Here is a 16,349-nt window from a genome sequence, read left to right as displayed (position 1 = left end):
AGTGTTTACTATTGTCATTTTGCATTATTGACACTATTTTCCTAATTAATGCTGTTCAGTTGCTTTGTCACAATCTGTATTGTTAAAAGCGCTATATAAATAAAGGTGACTTGACTTGACTTGACTTGCCTTGACTCTCTGGAGCGGTTTTAGCAAGCCGACCCGAAGCCGGGGCCACTCAGTGCTTCTACCCATTTGAGGTGAGAACACAGGAGGGAGACAGCCTTCGCTCCAACCCTTTCTGCAAAAAGGACCGCACGACTCTGATCTGGCATCTTCGGGGGTCTTATCGGTGAGAAGAACACCACTCAACGAACAGGTTCCACTTCAAAGCGTAAGTGTGTCTTGTAGACGGTGCTCTCACTGAAGTGATGGTGTCAACTACCTCTTGGGGTAGGTCACCTAGAACCTCCGCGTCCCGTTTTTTCCAGGGACCAGACATGAAGTTTCCAGAGGTCTGGAGGTCTGGAGGTCAGTAGAGTCCTGCCTCCATGTGTTCTGGGGTCTTCAGGAGGTGAATCTCTTGGTGAATGGCCAGTACCTCCTCAGCGACTCTGAGGACAATGCAGTGACGAGGCATGTCAAACACTCTGGAGACCACTCTGTATGATGTACCACTGGCCAGACAGAAGAGAAACACCAGGGTCTGGATTGTGGCACTTCTCAGAAGATCCAGCATCACTGTCAGGGCCTCCCTGCTCAGCCGAATATCATTAAAAACCTGTCAAGCGCTGCCACATTCAGCTTTATCCTGCAGTACAGGGGTCTGGTCTGATTTAGGGAAAGAAGAAAAACTGAAACCGTTTAGAGCTATGACAAAGTAATTAGTAGAAGAAATATTGAGATACTTTAGTAAACTACATGGAAAAACTACTAGTCATATTTAAAACCTTAGCTAAAGAGATAGTTCACCCAAAAATGAAAATTCCAAACCTGGAGCAGCTTGAGGGTGAGTAAATGATTACAGAATTTATATTTTTGGCTGAACTATCCTTTAAGTAAAAGTATTATCTTGCATAATCTAATATACTTAAGGTATTGAGAGTAAAAGTAAAGGTATACAGTATTGTTCTGGAAAAAAATTATTTGTTAGGATGGTTTTGCATTAATATTACTGCTGCGCTAATGTGTATGTTGCATTTTACTTCTGAATATGTTCAAGGTTATTAAATTTAAAGTTGCCTACTTCATATATTGATTGTCCTCTCCTCAGCTCTCCTCTGGCACCGTTGCTAGAGCGCTAATCGGGAACCTCTGTTGTCGCAATTAGTCAATCCTGCAAAGGCTGAGCGTCCTTCATGCACTTGGGAGGGCCCTTCGTGCACTTCGGAGGTGTGCCCTTCGAAGTGTGTGCACTTAACTTTGGAGCACAGCTCCTGCAAGGTAGTACTTTTTCAAAGGTCCGGAACTTTCGGGGGCGGGACTTGGGCGCTAAACATGCTGATTTGTTGAGTTCACGCAGCATTGTATTTCAACTACCATTTATTCCTATACTTTTCAAAATATTACTGTTATTGTGTCATGAACTCTAGTTTTAAAAGTATTTCAGGCAAGAATGTAGTTGTTTAAAACTCAAATCTGCGGTTTATTTATAAAGACAGCGCCTATTTGAAAATGTGTTTCGCCGATTTCGGAGATGAGATGTGAGCTCCACACGATCAGCGGGCGCTCAGTGCTCATGTTTCCCGACAAGAGCAGCCTCACCTCGGCTAGTCCTTCTGACATTTGCCGCTGGCTCTGATGTCTCTTTCTAAACATAAGATATCATTCGTTTTGGGTAAATCTAACAGGTAATCTTTGGTCTTTATTCTATTAATATGTTCAAATGAAAACGAAAGTAGACAGTGGTGTTTGATTTCATATTTCGTCTTTTTGTAAATAAAGTGAGGAAAATTGCAGTAGCCAAGGCGAGCTGACTGATGTTATCAAGTAAGCTGCTGTTTGCAGAATTACCGGAATTGCGTCGTCCCGTTCCCGTGAATTCTCACTCCCGAGTCGAACTACCTCATATACTTTTATGAGTTTTAATGAGAAATTACGAGAAACAGGTGAATAAAGACTGTCAGTCAATGTTTAGTATTCAGAAAAGATTATTTCAAGAAATGTAAAACATTGGCATCTCCTGTTCTGTGAGAGCTGTGCGTGGAGGGAGGGGAGTGTTGCGTTCCTCTCTGTGTTTTCTGAATGTCTAAATGTGTTTCTTTTTGCCCACATTGTTTTGAACTATACTGTATAGCTGTGTGTTGCGATCAGGGCCATCCTAAACATGATTGCAATGTGTTCAGCAATGTCAAACCCCAAAATGAGATTATTTTGAATTCCTAAAAAAACGTAATTTAATAAGTTAACGACTTTATTTTATTGACAAAATATTTTAGTTTGTCTTGTATATTTTTTATTAGATAAAATAACATTTTAAGCTGTCAAATGATCATGTTAAAACGTGGCCCTCAGATGTTACAATGTATGTATCTAGTGTGTTTAAACGAAACACTACATTACAGTAGCTGCAACGTTCAAAAAGCACGCAACTCGAGAGAAAAAAAATTATATAGTCGCGATTTTTTTCTCTCACAGTTGTTATTTCTCGCGTTCGTATCAGTGAATGTGCAGGAATCAAGGAGGGTGGAGATGCCACAATGTGACTGAACTAAAACTTCCTTCCTTCCTCGTGTTAGTCATTTCTGAACTAAGATGGCTGTGGATAGGAAAAAAAGGTAAGTACTTGTTTTCCCCCTTCTAGCCGTGTTTTATTCATTAGGCTTTAAAAACGAAATCCATGCATGCAAATCTAATTACATTTAATTTACATATAAGAAAGTCTGTGTCCGTATGGTTACTAAATAATTTCCTCAACCAGACAAATGCCTCTTGGGTTGGGGAAGATCCGTGAGTTTAACAAGGAGAACTTGAAAACCTGTGGGTTCCAGTTAATTTGTCATGTAATGGAAGAATTTAAAAAAGAGCAGAATAAACTTAGAACATATGTTAATGAGGTATGTACACACACACATACAAATTAATGAAAGATTGACTATTTACCTCATAGTAATCGCTCTGATATGTTGCATAGCCTATAGCCTACACTAAAAACATGATGATGACGATGATAATAATCTAGTCTATTAAATTTGTTAAACTTTTTTTAAGATTCTCCACAGCATCTTCTTTTTAGGGATCATTCATGAGGACTGTGTCTCTCCTGAAGACATTTTATCTGCACAGATTGCTGAGACTGTAAGACAGGAATTTCCAGAACCGTTTAGGAAATACAAGAGTCATTTGCCAAAACGGACACCTTTCTCAATATTGTTAGACAAAGTAAGAATCATATTAGGTTATGTATTTATTTGAATAGTTGTGACTTGTTGTATATTTATTAATGCCTCAAAAATGTACATTTGACTGTTTTAGATGCAGCTTACATTTGGCACAAAAGAGAACATCATGAAGGAGCTTTGCAGTCTAATGAAAAAGCTGAAATTTCCTTATCCTCTGCACAGACCAGCAAACAAAAACCAGTGCTACTACACACTGGAATCCACCGTCATTTGTGTTTGCTCCAATAGCCTGTACACATCACAAGAATATTTTGGTGCTTCTCTGGGTTGTAGGACAGAAAAGGCCAAAAGTACTATGATATATTCCTCATGTATAAATACGTGGCATGAGTATGTGTCATATGCAGTAATGTCTTTTGAACATCAAACAGAGGGTGACAGTTTACAGTTTCATAAGTCTATGCAATGCCAGGCATACATCAGGGATTGGGAAAACAACACTTACAAGGAAAGACAACCATGTATGAACTGTGTGCGTCTTTTCAATCTGCCAGAAGGTACAGAACAAAAACCTTATCCTTATGGCAATTGTGCAGAGACAGAGTGCTTGAGCAAACTCCTGTTCAATGATCACTTCATGCGAGAGAATATAGAAATCAGGAATTATACAACTGACAAAATGAATATGTTAAAAGACCATACTAGAGAACGTTTACGAGGGAAGCTTGCTTCCATACATTCTCTCAGCAATATAAATAAAGATGATCTTCTATGGTTTGACCCACACACTTAAAAATAAAGGTCCAAATGAGAGCAAAAAGGGTTTTCACCATACTTCATTGAAAAACCACTCAAATCTGTCATTGTTGATCATGTTTTTTAGCACTTTGTGTTGAGATTCAGTTTCATTGGTGTATAGGTTTCTGTCAGAATTTCCACTTTATTGATTGCGTGACGATGAACACATTGTGTAACCTTATATTCATCAGCTTTCAAACCGGTTTGGTACAGGGTGTGCATTGTGCACTTGATGACAGAGCATGATTACCATAGATTATTCATAGTTTGTCTTGCAAATGTTTTACAGTACAAGCCACAACTTGAGTTTCTGGTTAAAGTGCATGAATGTCATTGCCTTTCATTTCAGCTCGAAAACTGTACATAAATGGTATTTTCCATATAATTGGAAATGGTTAGTAATATTCTAAAACGTCTTGTGTAATTGTGAAAATAAAATGTTACTGCAAACAATATAGAGTATTCTGTTTAATTCATCCAAATGCCTTTATTGAAAAAATGAGAAAAAGAGATGAAATGTCCCTGTCGCTGTGAGTCAACAGCTTTAAGATAATCTGGACCACCCACTAAAACAAAAATTTTGGACAACAAATGTTGTAATTGAAGAAAATCAATAACGTGACAAGCCCAACAATTTACGCCAATTACAAAAAAAAAGCCTTATTGTCATGTGACAACTTCCTCATATGACATCTACCCCTACTCTTTCCTTTATGAAAAAAGAATAAACTTGACTAGACAAAAATAAAAACGTAAACAAACAAACAGCTCAATTATTAAACCTATTATTAAAAAGCTGAATTATTCAGTCTCTGGGTTCCTATATGTTTTGCTATTTATTTCAGAGTATTCTTGAAATGTGTTATTATCAAACCATCAAATAAAATCCAGTTATTCATTTTCATTTGGTGTCTTCGAACATACTGACTTTTGGTTGGAAAATGTTGAATGTCGAGTAAGATATGTTAGCTAAGCAGTATAGCTATTAATGCAGGACATTTTCTTTCTGCTCTGTTCATATAGGCAACTTAAGCAACAGGTGATTTCAATATAATTGTGTATGTGTTCCTGGATGGAAAAATACCAACACATGCGCACCTCACCTTTCAGGAGCTCCACCTTCATGAAAACAGGTTGGAGAACAGCCCCACCTATGAGGTACTTTCCCCTTGTAACTACCCATAGGTTTCAGTGTACATCTAACCACCAACAATTATCTGGTGAGAGAAGCTGGGTAAGTTTTTTTAGTTTTTTGTTTTTCTCTCTCTCTCTCTCATTGTTTTTTATTTTTTATTTTTTTTAGTAGATCTTTATTCCTTTACTTTATAGAAGACCTAACAAAAAAAATAAAAAATACACCACAGCCATACTCATTTTTACTTTAAGAAGAAAATTAGCTTATTTGTTGGATTCAATTGAAAATTGAAGTCGTTGGTGAGATTACAGATATCTAAAATGTAAGAAGGAGTGTATATTGTGTAGTTTGTTGTTTTGTTTTTTGAGCAACATTTCTTCCTGGTCCAACCCTTAAACATATGTAAAAATTGTTGGTGTAACCTATTAAGTCATATTGACTCATATTAAGTATTATTTTTGTCTTAAACACAACCAGTTATTTTATTGATTGATTTATTTATTAATGTTTACACATAAAGCATATTTTGGGATACTTAAAAACAAACGTTATGTATTTTGTTGTCTGTGTCTGTGTCTTTACTTAAAAGTAGTCTATGTAGGTTATTACTGTATTAAAACCAGAAATTTATAAAAAAAATTAAAAAATCAGATATTAATTAAAATGTTAGGTAACTTTGTATTTGAATGAAAAAAAGAAAAGAAAGAGAAAGAAAAAGAAAAACAGTGTTCTCGTTGTTTCTTGTGATCAGTCTGTCAGGCAGAACCGGTTTTGAACGATCTTAGATTAAATAGCCGAGGTGGACATTTAGTTACTCAAGTAGTTGTAGTTTTTTATTTTAGTTTCATATGTATATGATGTATATGCACATGAGTTGGGAAACCTGTTTTGAACAAGTACAGTAACTGCATTTATATTATATGCTGATTCACTGCACTGCACTACACAACTTCACAATGAGATGTTTTGTTATCAGAATGTGTTGCCAGTCCATCCAAAAGAAGGACTATCAAAATGTCTTATGTAAAACAAGCATATACAGTACAGTATATTTCCCCCCCAGTTTCCCTAATGTATTTTGTTATTGCAGGACTGTGTTCAGTCCACTGTGCCCATCCACTGCACACATTCTCAACTTCTCTGACAGGTAATGTGTATGTTTGTATGTGTATTTCAAATAATTTACCATCCAGTCAATTCTAGGGATTTATTTTGATGTAGGATATGTCATTTCGGATTGTTGCTATATAAACATATTGTATATGTAGTTGGAAAATGAAGGAAGAACAATGGAAACGTATGGCAATAGGCACAGAATGAGATTAATCGATTGTATCAGAATGTGTTGCTGACCATTTTTACGTCTACAATTATTATTGTAGTCTGGGACAAGAACATAGAGTGCAACGTTAAGAAGTCTTCAGTCTTGAAAACACAATTTGAACCATGACAACCAAGTAAGTAAAGGATTGTGCCATCAGTGTTCATTCTGAAAAACAGGGTGGGAACAAGGGAATTGGTGTATGGAGACTTCTAAATAAACAAAAGAATGGATGCATGACTTCCGAAATAAATGTTCATTTTATTTTATTTTATTTTATTTAGCTATCAGTGTGCTTAATTTACATTTTCTTATATGTTGCCCTCTTTTTATTCCTCCTAGTTAAACTGTATTTTCACAATATGGCCACAACCTGTGGCAATTATACTCTGTAAACCAACTTTAACAAAGATAATAAAAGAAAACAAATAAAGCAACATTGTATACTTCTGAACATCATAGTAATACTATATTCAAATATGACTGTTAAAAATGTCATTCCACCCTTTAGATCCCCAGAAAAAATCAAGGAGGAATTTCTGTCATTCACTGAAGGTAAGAAAGGACAAGTTCAAAATGTTTTGAAAAAGAATCAGCTTGGTTATATTGTTACATGCCCTCTGTCTTACCAGCATCATTTGTCTTTGAAAATCTGAGCTGAATTCTCATTCAAATAAGTCCCCAAACACAGTCTTAAGAAAGAAAATTAGCCAATTAAATTAATCTAGTCTAATGAAGAAAATGAAATGACATTAAAGCTTTTAAGATGGCTGCCTGTAACAAAAGGATGACTGTGATTGCAAGCTTCAACGTCTGAAGCTGTAATGGATTGTCTGCTGTTCACTGACAGACAAGCTGCGTAAAAGAAAGAATGGTCCGCTGATCGAGTACAATGTTGTCATGTTTTGGAGACTCCTATTTTGTGGTAATGGGACTGTGTAGAGCACATGTGCAAATACTGAAAGCAGATCTTGAACGGTATTAAGATCTGTGACATTTGCACAACATCTCTGCAGAGCATTACTGTAAAGTGCGAGCGATTCCAAAACATGCCTCTTACATTTGGAAGAACCTGAGATTGCAGCAAACTTGGGCAGAGTCGAGAAGATGCATCCCACCGGGATAATCACTTGGACTAATGTGAGTTTCTCCAACAACAACAAAAAATCCATAAAGCTACCATGGAACTTTTTGTGGAATCAAATGACTCCAGGGACAATGGAAGACAGGTGACCCTAAGTACACTTAATATAAAGGACTGACATCAAAAACACACAAAGCATTATGTTTCAGTTGTCTTATATATGCAAATAATACTTTTGTTCTGATTACAAAGGCTCAGTTGTGTTTAATATGTACCACATTTGGTTTTAATAAATGATAGTAATTTCCTCCATAGTCCCTCAAATTTGCTCTACAGTGTGAATTGGTTCAATCAATTATTAATATACAAATAAAAAGAACAAATTAATCTCACATTGGACATCTCTAGTCAAGAGCAAACATAGGATCTGTCATCGTTCATGGGAAAAAGCCGCTAAAAGGGTCTGAAAGTTGCTAAATCTAGTGCTAAAGTCTCGCTCATGTGTGTGAGACGCGGGAGCTGATGGCAGCGGGCGCTGGATATTTGTGGAGGTCAGTGTGGATATTGTGGATGAGTTCTTCTGCGTCATCACGTTCTATTAGTTCTACAGCTTCAGTTTCTGAACTTTCACGCTTAGTAACACATACAGCTGTTCCCTCGCCACAGTGCAACAGTGAAAAGTGACTTCTTTCAAACAGTGTCACGTTCCGAATGTTGTTTAAGCGACATACATTGCGGTATTTTAAAAATTCATATTATAACAAAAATAAACACCGGTATTCAGTATGAACCGGTATACCGCCCAGCACTAAGAGCAAGCATAGGATCTGTCATCGTTCATGCCTGCAGTAAGGAAAATACTTATGAAAAATTGCACAATGTCATGAATGCAGCTTGCAGATGAATTCTGGACTTATTCACTGGCTGATTCTTCATCGTACAGTTTCCTGGTCTCCATTTTAGTGACACTGTCCTTCAACACTTCTTCAACTAATGGAATGCAGAGAATTGATTGAGAATTGAAATCTTCACAATTTGTGAGGATCACTGACACACATTCTGATATTGCTCAGATTGGGTATATAGTGGTGAAGAAGCATGTTGCATGATCACTGATACAAGACATTGATTCCATGCAGCAAGGATGAGAAAATGGATCACCGATGGAGCAAGAGTACGGAGTGTTTTTGTGGGACATGGCAAATTCAGGAATCACAATCAACACAACTAGTGTGAGATGTTTTATTAGCTTCATTTCATCTGGCACACCATTTCCCCACTATCCATTTGTTTACCGGAATGCTGAAGTGAATTTTTTCATTTATTAGATTAAGGATAATAGGATTCATCCATACCTCTTATTCCTGGACACTTAAAAAAACTTTAAATAATACAAAATTAATTGATACAGACAGTACATTGATGCAATGTATGTGTAATTAACATTTTTTGTCTGTACAAAAGTACAAAAATAAATACATTTACCATTGTGTACTATATAAAACTATATAAATGTATCTGCCTGCATATTATATTTCTTTATTTCTATTCAAATCTATTAGTTACTACTACTACTACTACTAATAGTGATTGTGCTTTAGATGCTGTGGACCTCTGTGGAATAGCAAATTTCGTCAAGCATCACTGCAACTCGACAATTCCTCTTGTTAAACCAAGAAGTTGTACTCTGAGAATTTGTGGGCTGGAAGAAACTGTGTACGAAGGGGATGAAGAACAGCTTGAAGCCTGGAAAGATTATTACCTGCCAGAAAGGATGGAAATGGAGGTAATTGGTGCCATTGATGACTTCCCATGTGATGCATTCGGTCTGCAGTTGGTGCTTTTGTTGGGTGAAGATGGAAGGGTCTTTGCCTGTGAGGATGAGCTTTTGCACCTCGTAGCCAGGAATTTGAGGGACCTGTTCCAGTGCGAAATGGCTTTCCCTGGAATAGAGACCTTCAAGCTTGGAGAGTGTTTTGAAGAGCCGGTGAGGTCACAAAAACATACATTATACATTTATTTTTTTATTCCTACATGCATACTAACATTTCACTGAACAAGATTTTTATATTGAGTGGTTTACAATTTAGACACAATGTTGGCCATTACTTTCCCGGTTTTATTCTGCCAACGACAGTAGTTTCAAACAAAGCCAAAGCAAGATACCGGACAACGCTCAATAATGAATTCATATTTTTGAATCAGTCGAATCTGTTTTGAATCAGGTGAACGATTGATAAAAAAGATCAAAATAATGATAAGTGTAGTGACACAATCAGTGAAAAGTCGCAGCACTGTATTGAAATGCCACTCAGCCAATCAATAAAATATAATAAGTAGCTAATTAAGAAGATTAAACCATAACTCTGAACATTCTGAATACTAGATTCCAGATATCTTATGATGGTTAGATATAGTGATTATCTAGGGATTTGCAAAATGTATGTTTATACATACTGTTGATTATATTCAATGCTTATGCATATTCTTGTGTTTGTTGCACAGACTGAGGAAGAATATCTTGAAATGATGGAAAGCGAAGATGTCAAAGAAATGAAGAAATTGCACATAGAGTACAGAGAATCTCTGGAGCTTGATTTGCTGAACACTATGAATGAAATCGCACAGAGCCGTGACGTAAGATTACAAATCGTTCTTTTACATGTATTTATTGCATAGATTTAAATGGTATAATAATAATAATAACGATAATAAAGTGCAACCACCCCTTCTTTTTTGGAAAACAGGTTCATAAACAAAAACAAGTGGTTTCAGAGGAGTTCACGTCAAGCACAAAACAAAGATTTCAAGAAAATGCATCAATATGCAGTTGCAAGGTGGAAAACAGAGAAAAGGTTTGGTACAATCAATGTCATTACAGGGCTTTTTGCCTATCAAGCCATGGGCTTATTGTGTAAAATGACATGAATCCTGTTCAAATTCATCTTGATCATCTGCTCTTCTGCTCTTCTGCTCAACATTTAACTAGAAAATATTTCTCCGTGTCTTCTCAAGATTATAAGTGAAAAACAGTACATACTTCTTCAGTTAGCTGAGGAGATTTGATCAGAGTGGCTTCATCAGGTGCTGTAGATTTCCTGGTGACTGACAAGGTTACATACAGCAAATCCACATTATCCAACAAGCAATGACATTCTCTGACATTCCTCCTCAACTTTGTGCTCCTTGCCTGTGAATGCTCTTAAAGTGGGACGTTTAAACCTAATCAGCTTTATTCTTTATTCTTTCATAAAAAAAATGCATGTGATGATAAAAAAGAGGCATGTCATACTGAACTTGGGTAAATTAAATACAATTGTGTATATTGTAAATGTGATATATTTCGACCTGGTATTTAATATTTTGAATCAAAATTTTTACATTCTTTTATGTGAATTCCACAGCCTTGAGGTGGTCTCATTAACCAACAGTGCATTTCCATTGGCACACTGAATTTGCATAAAACAAGACATGTAACACATAAGATTAATATAATGTATATTTTTATTGGCAAACTGATCCAGTCACTTTAACAATAAACAATGTATTTCAGAATTCATTAAGGAAGAAAGAGAGTCAGGAGAAAAGGAAGGATGGGTCAGTGAACCAGTTAATTGGAATTTAAAATAGTACATTTCATAATAGTTGTATTATGTATTTTATAAATTACACTAAAAACTAAAAGATGTTATATTCATCTTGGAACTTTTAGGACATTTCAGTGGTATGCATGTGCAGGAATCAGATTGAAATGTTTCACAGTTATCTCATATTCTCTCAAGTGCAATTAAGTGTCATCTGTATTTTTAAAGTGATACAAAATATTCTACAAACCACATTAATGCAGCTACATAAAAAAGAAAAATACGGTTGTTGTCCTTGCAAAGAATGGCCAGTCAATATTTTGCTGCTAGTGGGGATTCTGTATATTTGTGAATTTGTAGAACCCATAAATGAATGTTTCAGAAAATGGTTTGTGTAGATCACAGTGCCTACCTCTGTATTTTTCTTTTCTACTGTCTATATCTACATGTACAATAATGTAGTTAAACTGTGTGCAGATCTTTTTTTTAACTCACCACCTGGAATGAAGAGATGTAATTTGATGTTACCTCACAATGTAATTAGTTTTGTTGTAATAAACTTAAACTGTGTCCAGTTTAACTGTAAAACATGATGCAGTTTACATTCATTGTAAAACATACAGAAAATTAATATTGTTACCTAGTTACTTAAGTAAAGTAGCCTATTGGAAAGAACACAATACGTTATGTCTACCAACACAGCAACAGTACAACAGTTTTTTTTTAACTGAGAAATTCAGCTTGCTGCTGTTCAGACGAACCTTTTTATTGAGAACGAATGTCTCAAAATGGCTGTGAAGAAGAAAGATAGTTTACAAAGAGAACTGAGAAAAAAGACAAGTAAAAAACATTCCCTTCAAACAGTAAATAATGAAAACAAAAGAGCAACAATTCAATTAGGTCCCATTAGTTAATGCATTAACTAACTTAACTAACAATAAACTGAGAATAACTATTTATTACAGTATTCATCTTTTTGTTAATGTTAATTAAAAATACAACTGTTCATTGTTAACTCATGTTAGGTCCATTAAATACTATTAACTGATGATTTTAACATTGTATTAGTAAGTGTTGAATTGAACATTGATTAAGATTATTAAATGCTTTATAGTATTTTTCATAGTTAGTTTGTATTAACTAATCAAAGGATCAAAGGGTTAAAGGTTAACGTAACAGTAACACGTTACTGTATTCTAATTACTTTTCCTGGTAACGCAGTAATGTAATGCGTTACATTTTAAATTTATGTAATTTGATTACAGTTACTAATGTGAATAAAATTAAGTTACTTAAATTACAAATGCAGTGTTTAAAAGTCGTCCCTTTAACGCTGTTACATCTGTACACCACCTTTCATTGATGTATGAATCTATCCAGTGGCCCCTCAATAGTCTGAACATTGATCAGCACAAACGAGAAGAAGCATGAGATGCTCCAACCTGCTACAATACACCACGCTGGAAGTATCTAGTGATCCTGAAGACCTTGTTGAGCTGGTTCAGCTGTGTTTGATTAGGGTTAGAGCTAAACTCTGAAGGACAATGGCCCTCTAGGATCAGTATTGTACACTCCTGTAGTAATGTAAGGAAATAACCGCAATACCTTTGTAAATCATTATAAATTGATTGCCAGAGCAAGTGAGTACTGATTCACTTGTACCAGAAAGCTGAGTCAGGTGAATACATCTTTATTACAAATAACAAAGCAAAATATGTGTATGTATGTATGTATGTATGTATGTATGTGTACAAATGTACAAACAACATGTACGTTGTTTTTTTGGTGTTTGGATTAGCATTTTTAATTGTTTTTTTCTATTAATTTAAATTTTATTTAAATTTAGTGTTATGTTAGAATCATTATTATACTCTTATACCTTTTGTTCTTTAATATTTTGAATTGTTTTTAGCTTTATTTTTTGTTTTTCATTTAAATGTTACGTTTTGAAATATTGTTGTATGGATTTGTCATTTTTATTTAATTTCTTTATTTTTAAAATGTGTATAGGTAATATTTATAAAGTTTTAGCTTTTAGTTTTGGATCTGTTTTTAGTTGTTTTAATACTGCAACTGATTGCTTCTGTTGTCCTCATTTGTAAGTCGCTTTGGATAAAAGTGTCTGTTAAATGACTAAATAAATGACTAAATAAATGTAAAAGCATGTCCCGCCACTGCGTGATTTCCCCGTTGATTCTGCATCGCGGTCTGCTCTAAACAGCTGAAAGCCCGGCAGATGTAGCGCGCTGTCCGGAATGGCATCATTCAGCCAGGTTTCGGTGAAACTGAAAGCCGGGCAGATGTAGCGCGCTGTCCGGAATGGCATCATTCAGCCAGGTTTCGGTGAAACACAGAGCAGCAGAGTTTGAAAAATCCTTGCTTGTCCTGGAGAGCAGAAGATGTTCGTCCGTTTTGTTGGGTAGAGAGCGGAGGTTCGCCAGATGGATTCTAGACAACGGCGTTCGAAATTCGTGCTGCCTGAGCTTCACGAGCACGCCGGCTCTCTTCCCCCGTCTGCGCCTCCTGAAGCGCTTGATCAGCGCCGCTGCTCCGCCAACTACAACGTTCAGCAAAACATCAGAATAATCGAAATCCGGTTGAAGATTTTCTGGTGTGTTCTGCCGAATGTTCAGCAGTTCATCCCTGGTAAAACTGATCGTGTTTGAGAAACAAAAAACAGGAAAAACGAACAAAAACAGTACAAACACTGGAGAGCCAAGCACTGAGGCGGCCCTCGGCGGCGCCATCTTGCTATCTAGCTACTATCTACTGTCACTTACATTATAGTGACAAAGTAATAATTTGTTTGAGAAAAAAATACACAAGTTATACAAATCACTGGGGAATACAATAAAACAAATGTGGCCTTAGGTGCAAGATAATAATGATACAAATAAAGTTAACTGTTACTTAAAGTTCAGTAAAGAAAATAAATACTGTAAGTAATCAATGTGGTCATTTAAATTACTTTTTGCATTTAAACAAAGAATATAGATATAAAAAATGGTTCACTCCTATTACTTGAATGGAGAAACTGCAACATGTATCAGGGAGGAATATATCATTCCTTCTAAGTAAAAGAGCCAGTCGCTGATTGGTAAAGGAATTGCATCACAGCAGATGATGTTAGAAGCTCCAGATTCCATAGAAACCTAAAACTTGTGCTTAGGACTGCACACGTGCATTGGCTGGTCTAGCCTGAAAGATAAGTTGTTCTTTTTTACACTGCTTGAGGATAAGAAGCAACAATAATGGGATAGTTTATGTCAGAATTAGTTGATTAATTAAGTTTTTGAGATTTCAGGATTCCTCCATCCAGAGAGATGCCTGAAATGACTGCTCGGAGGCATTGAAATATATCCGCCAGCTGAGCAGACGTTCCTTGAAAGGGACTATGATTTAACAATGGAGTTAATGAAAACTAAATAATTAATATAATTATAAAAGCCTTAAGAAAATATCAGGCAATACAACTAGATTACAAGTAGATATACAAACAATACAGAAACATTGCTTGGGTGTAGTTCTTGAATAATGTGAAAAAGATAAAGTGTGCCAAAATCAGAAAGGCCTTCAAAGGCTTCTGAGGTTTTCTGGAATCTGCAAAATAGCTGAAAAGTTAAGGAAGAGAGTAAAACAGTTTTCAGACAATGACATGTATTAGGTTCGTCCTTCACCCGGGAGAGTAGGTGCTATGAGACCTCATAAAGTAACATTAATAATATAGACTCAAAATAAGAGAAACTCAACAAAATTACATAGAATATGGGGAGATATTTAAAAGATAAGGAGCTATGATTTAACAAAAAAAAAAGGGTTTGGACAACGAAAATATTGAGGGAAGAAAGGCAGTTATAAATTCAGAATGACCGTATTTAAATACATCATTTGACAACATTTTTGAAAGAGGTGACATAAATGAAAGGAGTTAATACATTATAGGTTGTTATGTGTTGTATGCCGATATGTGGATATATAAATGGATTGTAATGTACAAGGTGAAGAAATACAGTATATGCTTACATCTCCATTTTTGTTTATTTCAATTGAGACTGCAGAGTAACTTATGTGTGTAATACAGATACAAATACAGATGGTCTGGTTGAAAGACTAAAGAAAAACTAAGGAAAACATGGTCTTTATTTGAAATTTAAATTGTAAACTTTTAAAAGAAATAAGAAAATAAGACCAATACAAGCTTTAATAGCATTTGTGAAGGCCTGTGAGACTGCATATATGTAATTATATGGACAGAAAAGGATCAACTACTGCAAAGCAGCATATGAGAACGGATACCAGTGGAGACCTGGATGAAATGCATGTTAGTAAACATAATTATTAAATAATATTTACTGTCTGTAGAATGTGTTCCAAGGGCAAATAAGCTAGTAATAATAATGAAGTATGTGACAATGTAAGTTTTCAAATAGTTCCAGCCAGAGGTCAGAAAATCAGTCAATTGTTTGTGCTTTAATTGCCAAATACACTACTGAAGTTTTAAATGTAATGAAGGTATTGTAATACCAAGTGATTAATGGACTAGAAGAAGTCAAATAACCTCTTTGCTTGAACTTGACAGTGAAACCAGCGGCCCAGGGAGAAGTATTTATACTAAACAATGATTCCTTTGACTGACGTCTGTAGAGATTGTCTGGTCGTTGGAAGGGGCCGTGTTTTAATGTGAATGTACCAAAAAGGCAACTGATTAACATTCAATTACTGAGGAGAACTGATGAGGTACAAATTAATGTGTGATGGCAGTAAAGCAGAGTACAAAAAAAAAACACTGGTGAGACTCTGACTTAAAAAGGTTAAGTCAAGAGACAAAAACAGACGACCCTGGATGGAATATTAAATAAATGTGTTCCAAAGCAACAATGTGTTATGTACAAATGTAAAGGATAAACTTTGATCAAGAGGAAAATGGTCAAAAACTGAAAGCAAGAATTACAATGAGTCAGATTAAATGCACAAGGGGGATGTTGTGCAATATGCATAAGAATACAATTACCTCATTGTTTAATGTATTTAGTTAATATATTATGTCTAAGGGTGCATTATTTTGTTTATTTCCTGGGAAGGCCTCATACAGACAAATATGTAACTGCTGCATGTTGTAGAGGAAATTAAGGAATTGTCCTATTGC

General features: G+C 35.6%; 2 protein-coding genes across 3 annotated transcripts in view; one reads left to right on the top strand and one right to left on the bottom strand.

Moving 5' to 3' along the window:
• The window catches only part of LOC107575524 (protein NLRC3-like), a gene marked incomplete at its 3' end in the record, with an annotated part of 16,751 nt that extends 16,171 nt beyond the window's left edge, over positions 1 to 580 (bottom strand). Inside the window, exon 1 of the mRNA XM_016261885.1 lies at positions 488 to 580. Within this exon, the coding sequence (XP_016117371.1) occupies positions 488 to 580 (93 nt within the window). The remainder of the gene's footprint in view (positions 1 to 487) is intronic.
• Positions 581 to 5,240: 4,660 nt separating this feature from the next.
• LOC107575525 (uncharacterized) lies at positions 5,241 to 11,674 on the top strand. Of its 2 annotated transcripts, XM_016261888.1 has the most exons (8): positions 5,241 to 5,313; positions 6,305 to 6,361; positions 6,597 to 6,671; positions 7,047 to 7,090; positions 9,221 to 9,606; positions 10,125 to 10,256; positions 10,367 to 10,474; positions 10,635 to 11,674. In XM_016261888.1, exons 3-8 carry the CDS (start codon positions 6,661 to 6,663, stop codon positions 10,683 to 10,685), a joined length of 732 nt encoding a protein of 243 aa, XP_016117374.1. In that variant the 5' UTR covers positions 5,241 to 5,313; positions 6,305 to 6,361; positions 6,597 to 6,660; the 3' UTR covers positions 10,686 to 11,674. The 2 variants fall into 2 exon arrangements, with proteins under 2 accessions (XP_016117374.1, XP_016117372.1); XM_016261886.1 differs by having other exon boundaries at positions 10,367 to 11,674.
• The last annotated feature ends 4,675 nt before the right edge of the window (positions 11,675 to 16,349 follow it).

Source organism: Sinocyclocheilus grahami, unplaced genomic scaffold (genome assembly GCF_001515645.1).
Source record: "Sinocyclocheilus grahami isolate Dianchi unplaced genomic scaffold, SAMN03320097.WGS_v1.1 scaffold2691.1, whole genome shotgun sequence".
NCBI lineage: Eukaryota > Metazoa > Chordata > Actinopteri > Cypriniformes > Cyprinidae > Sinocyclocheilus > Sinocyclocheilus grahami.
The sequence above is the reverse complement of the archived record's forward strand: the minus strand, read 5'-3'. Positions and strand labels throughout refer to the sequence as shown.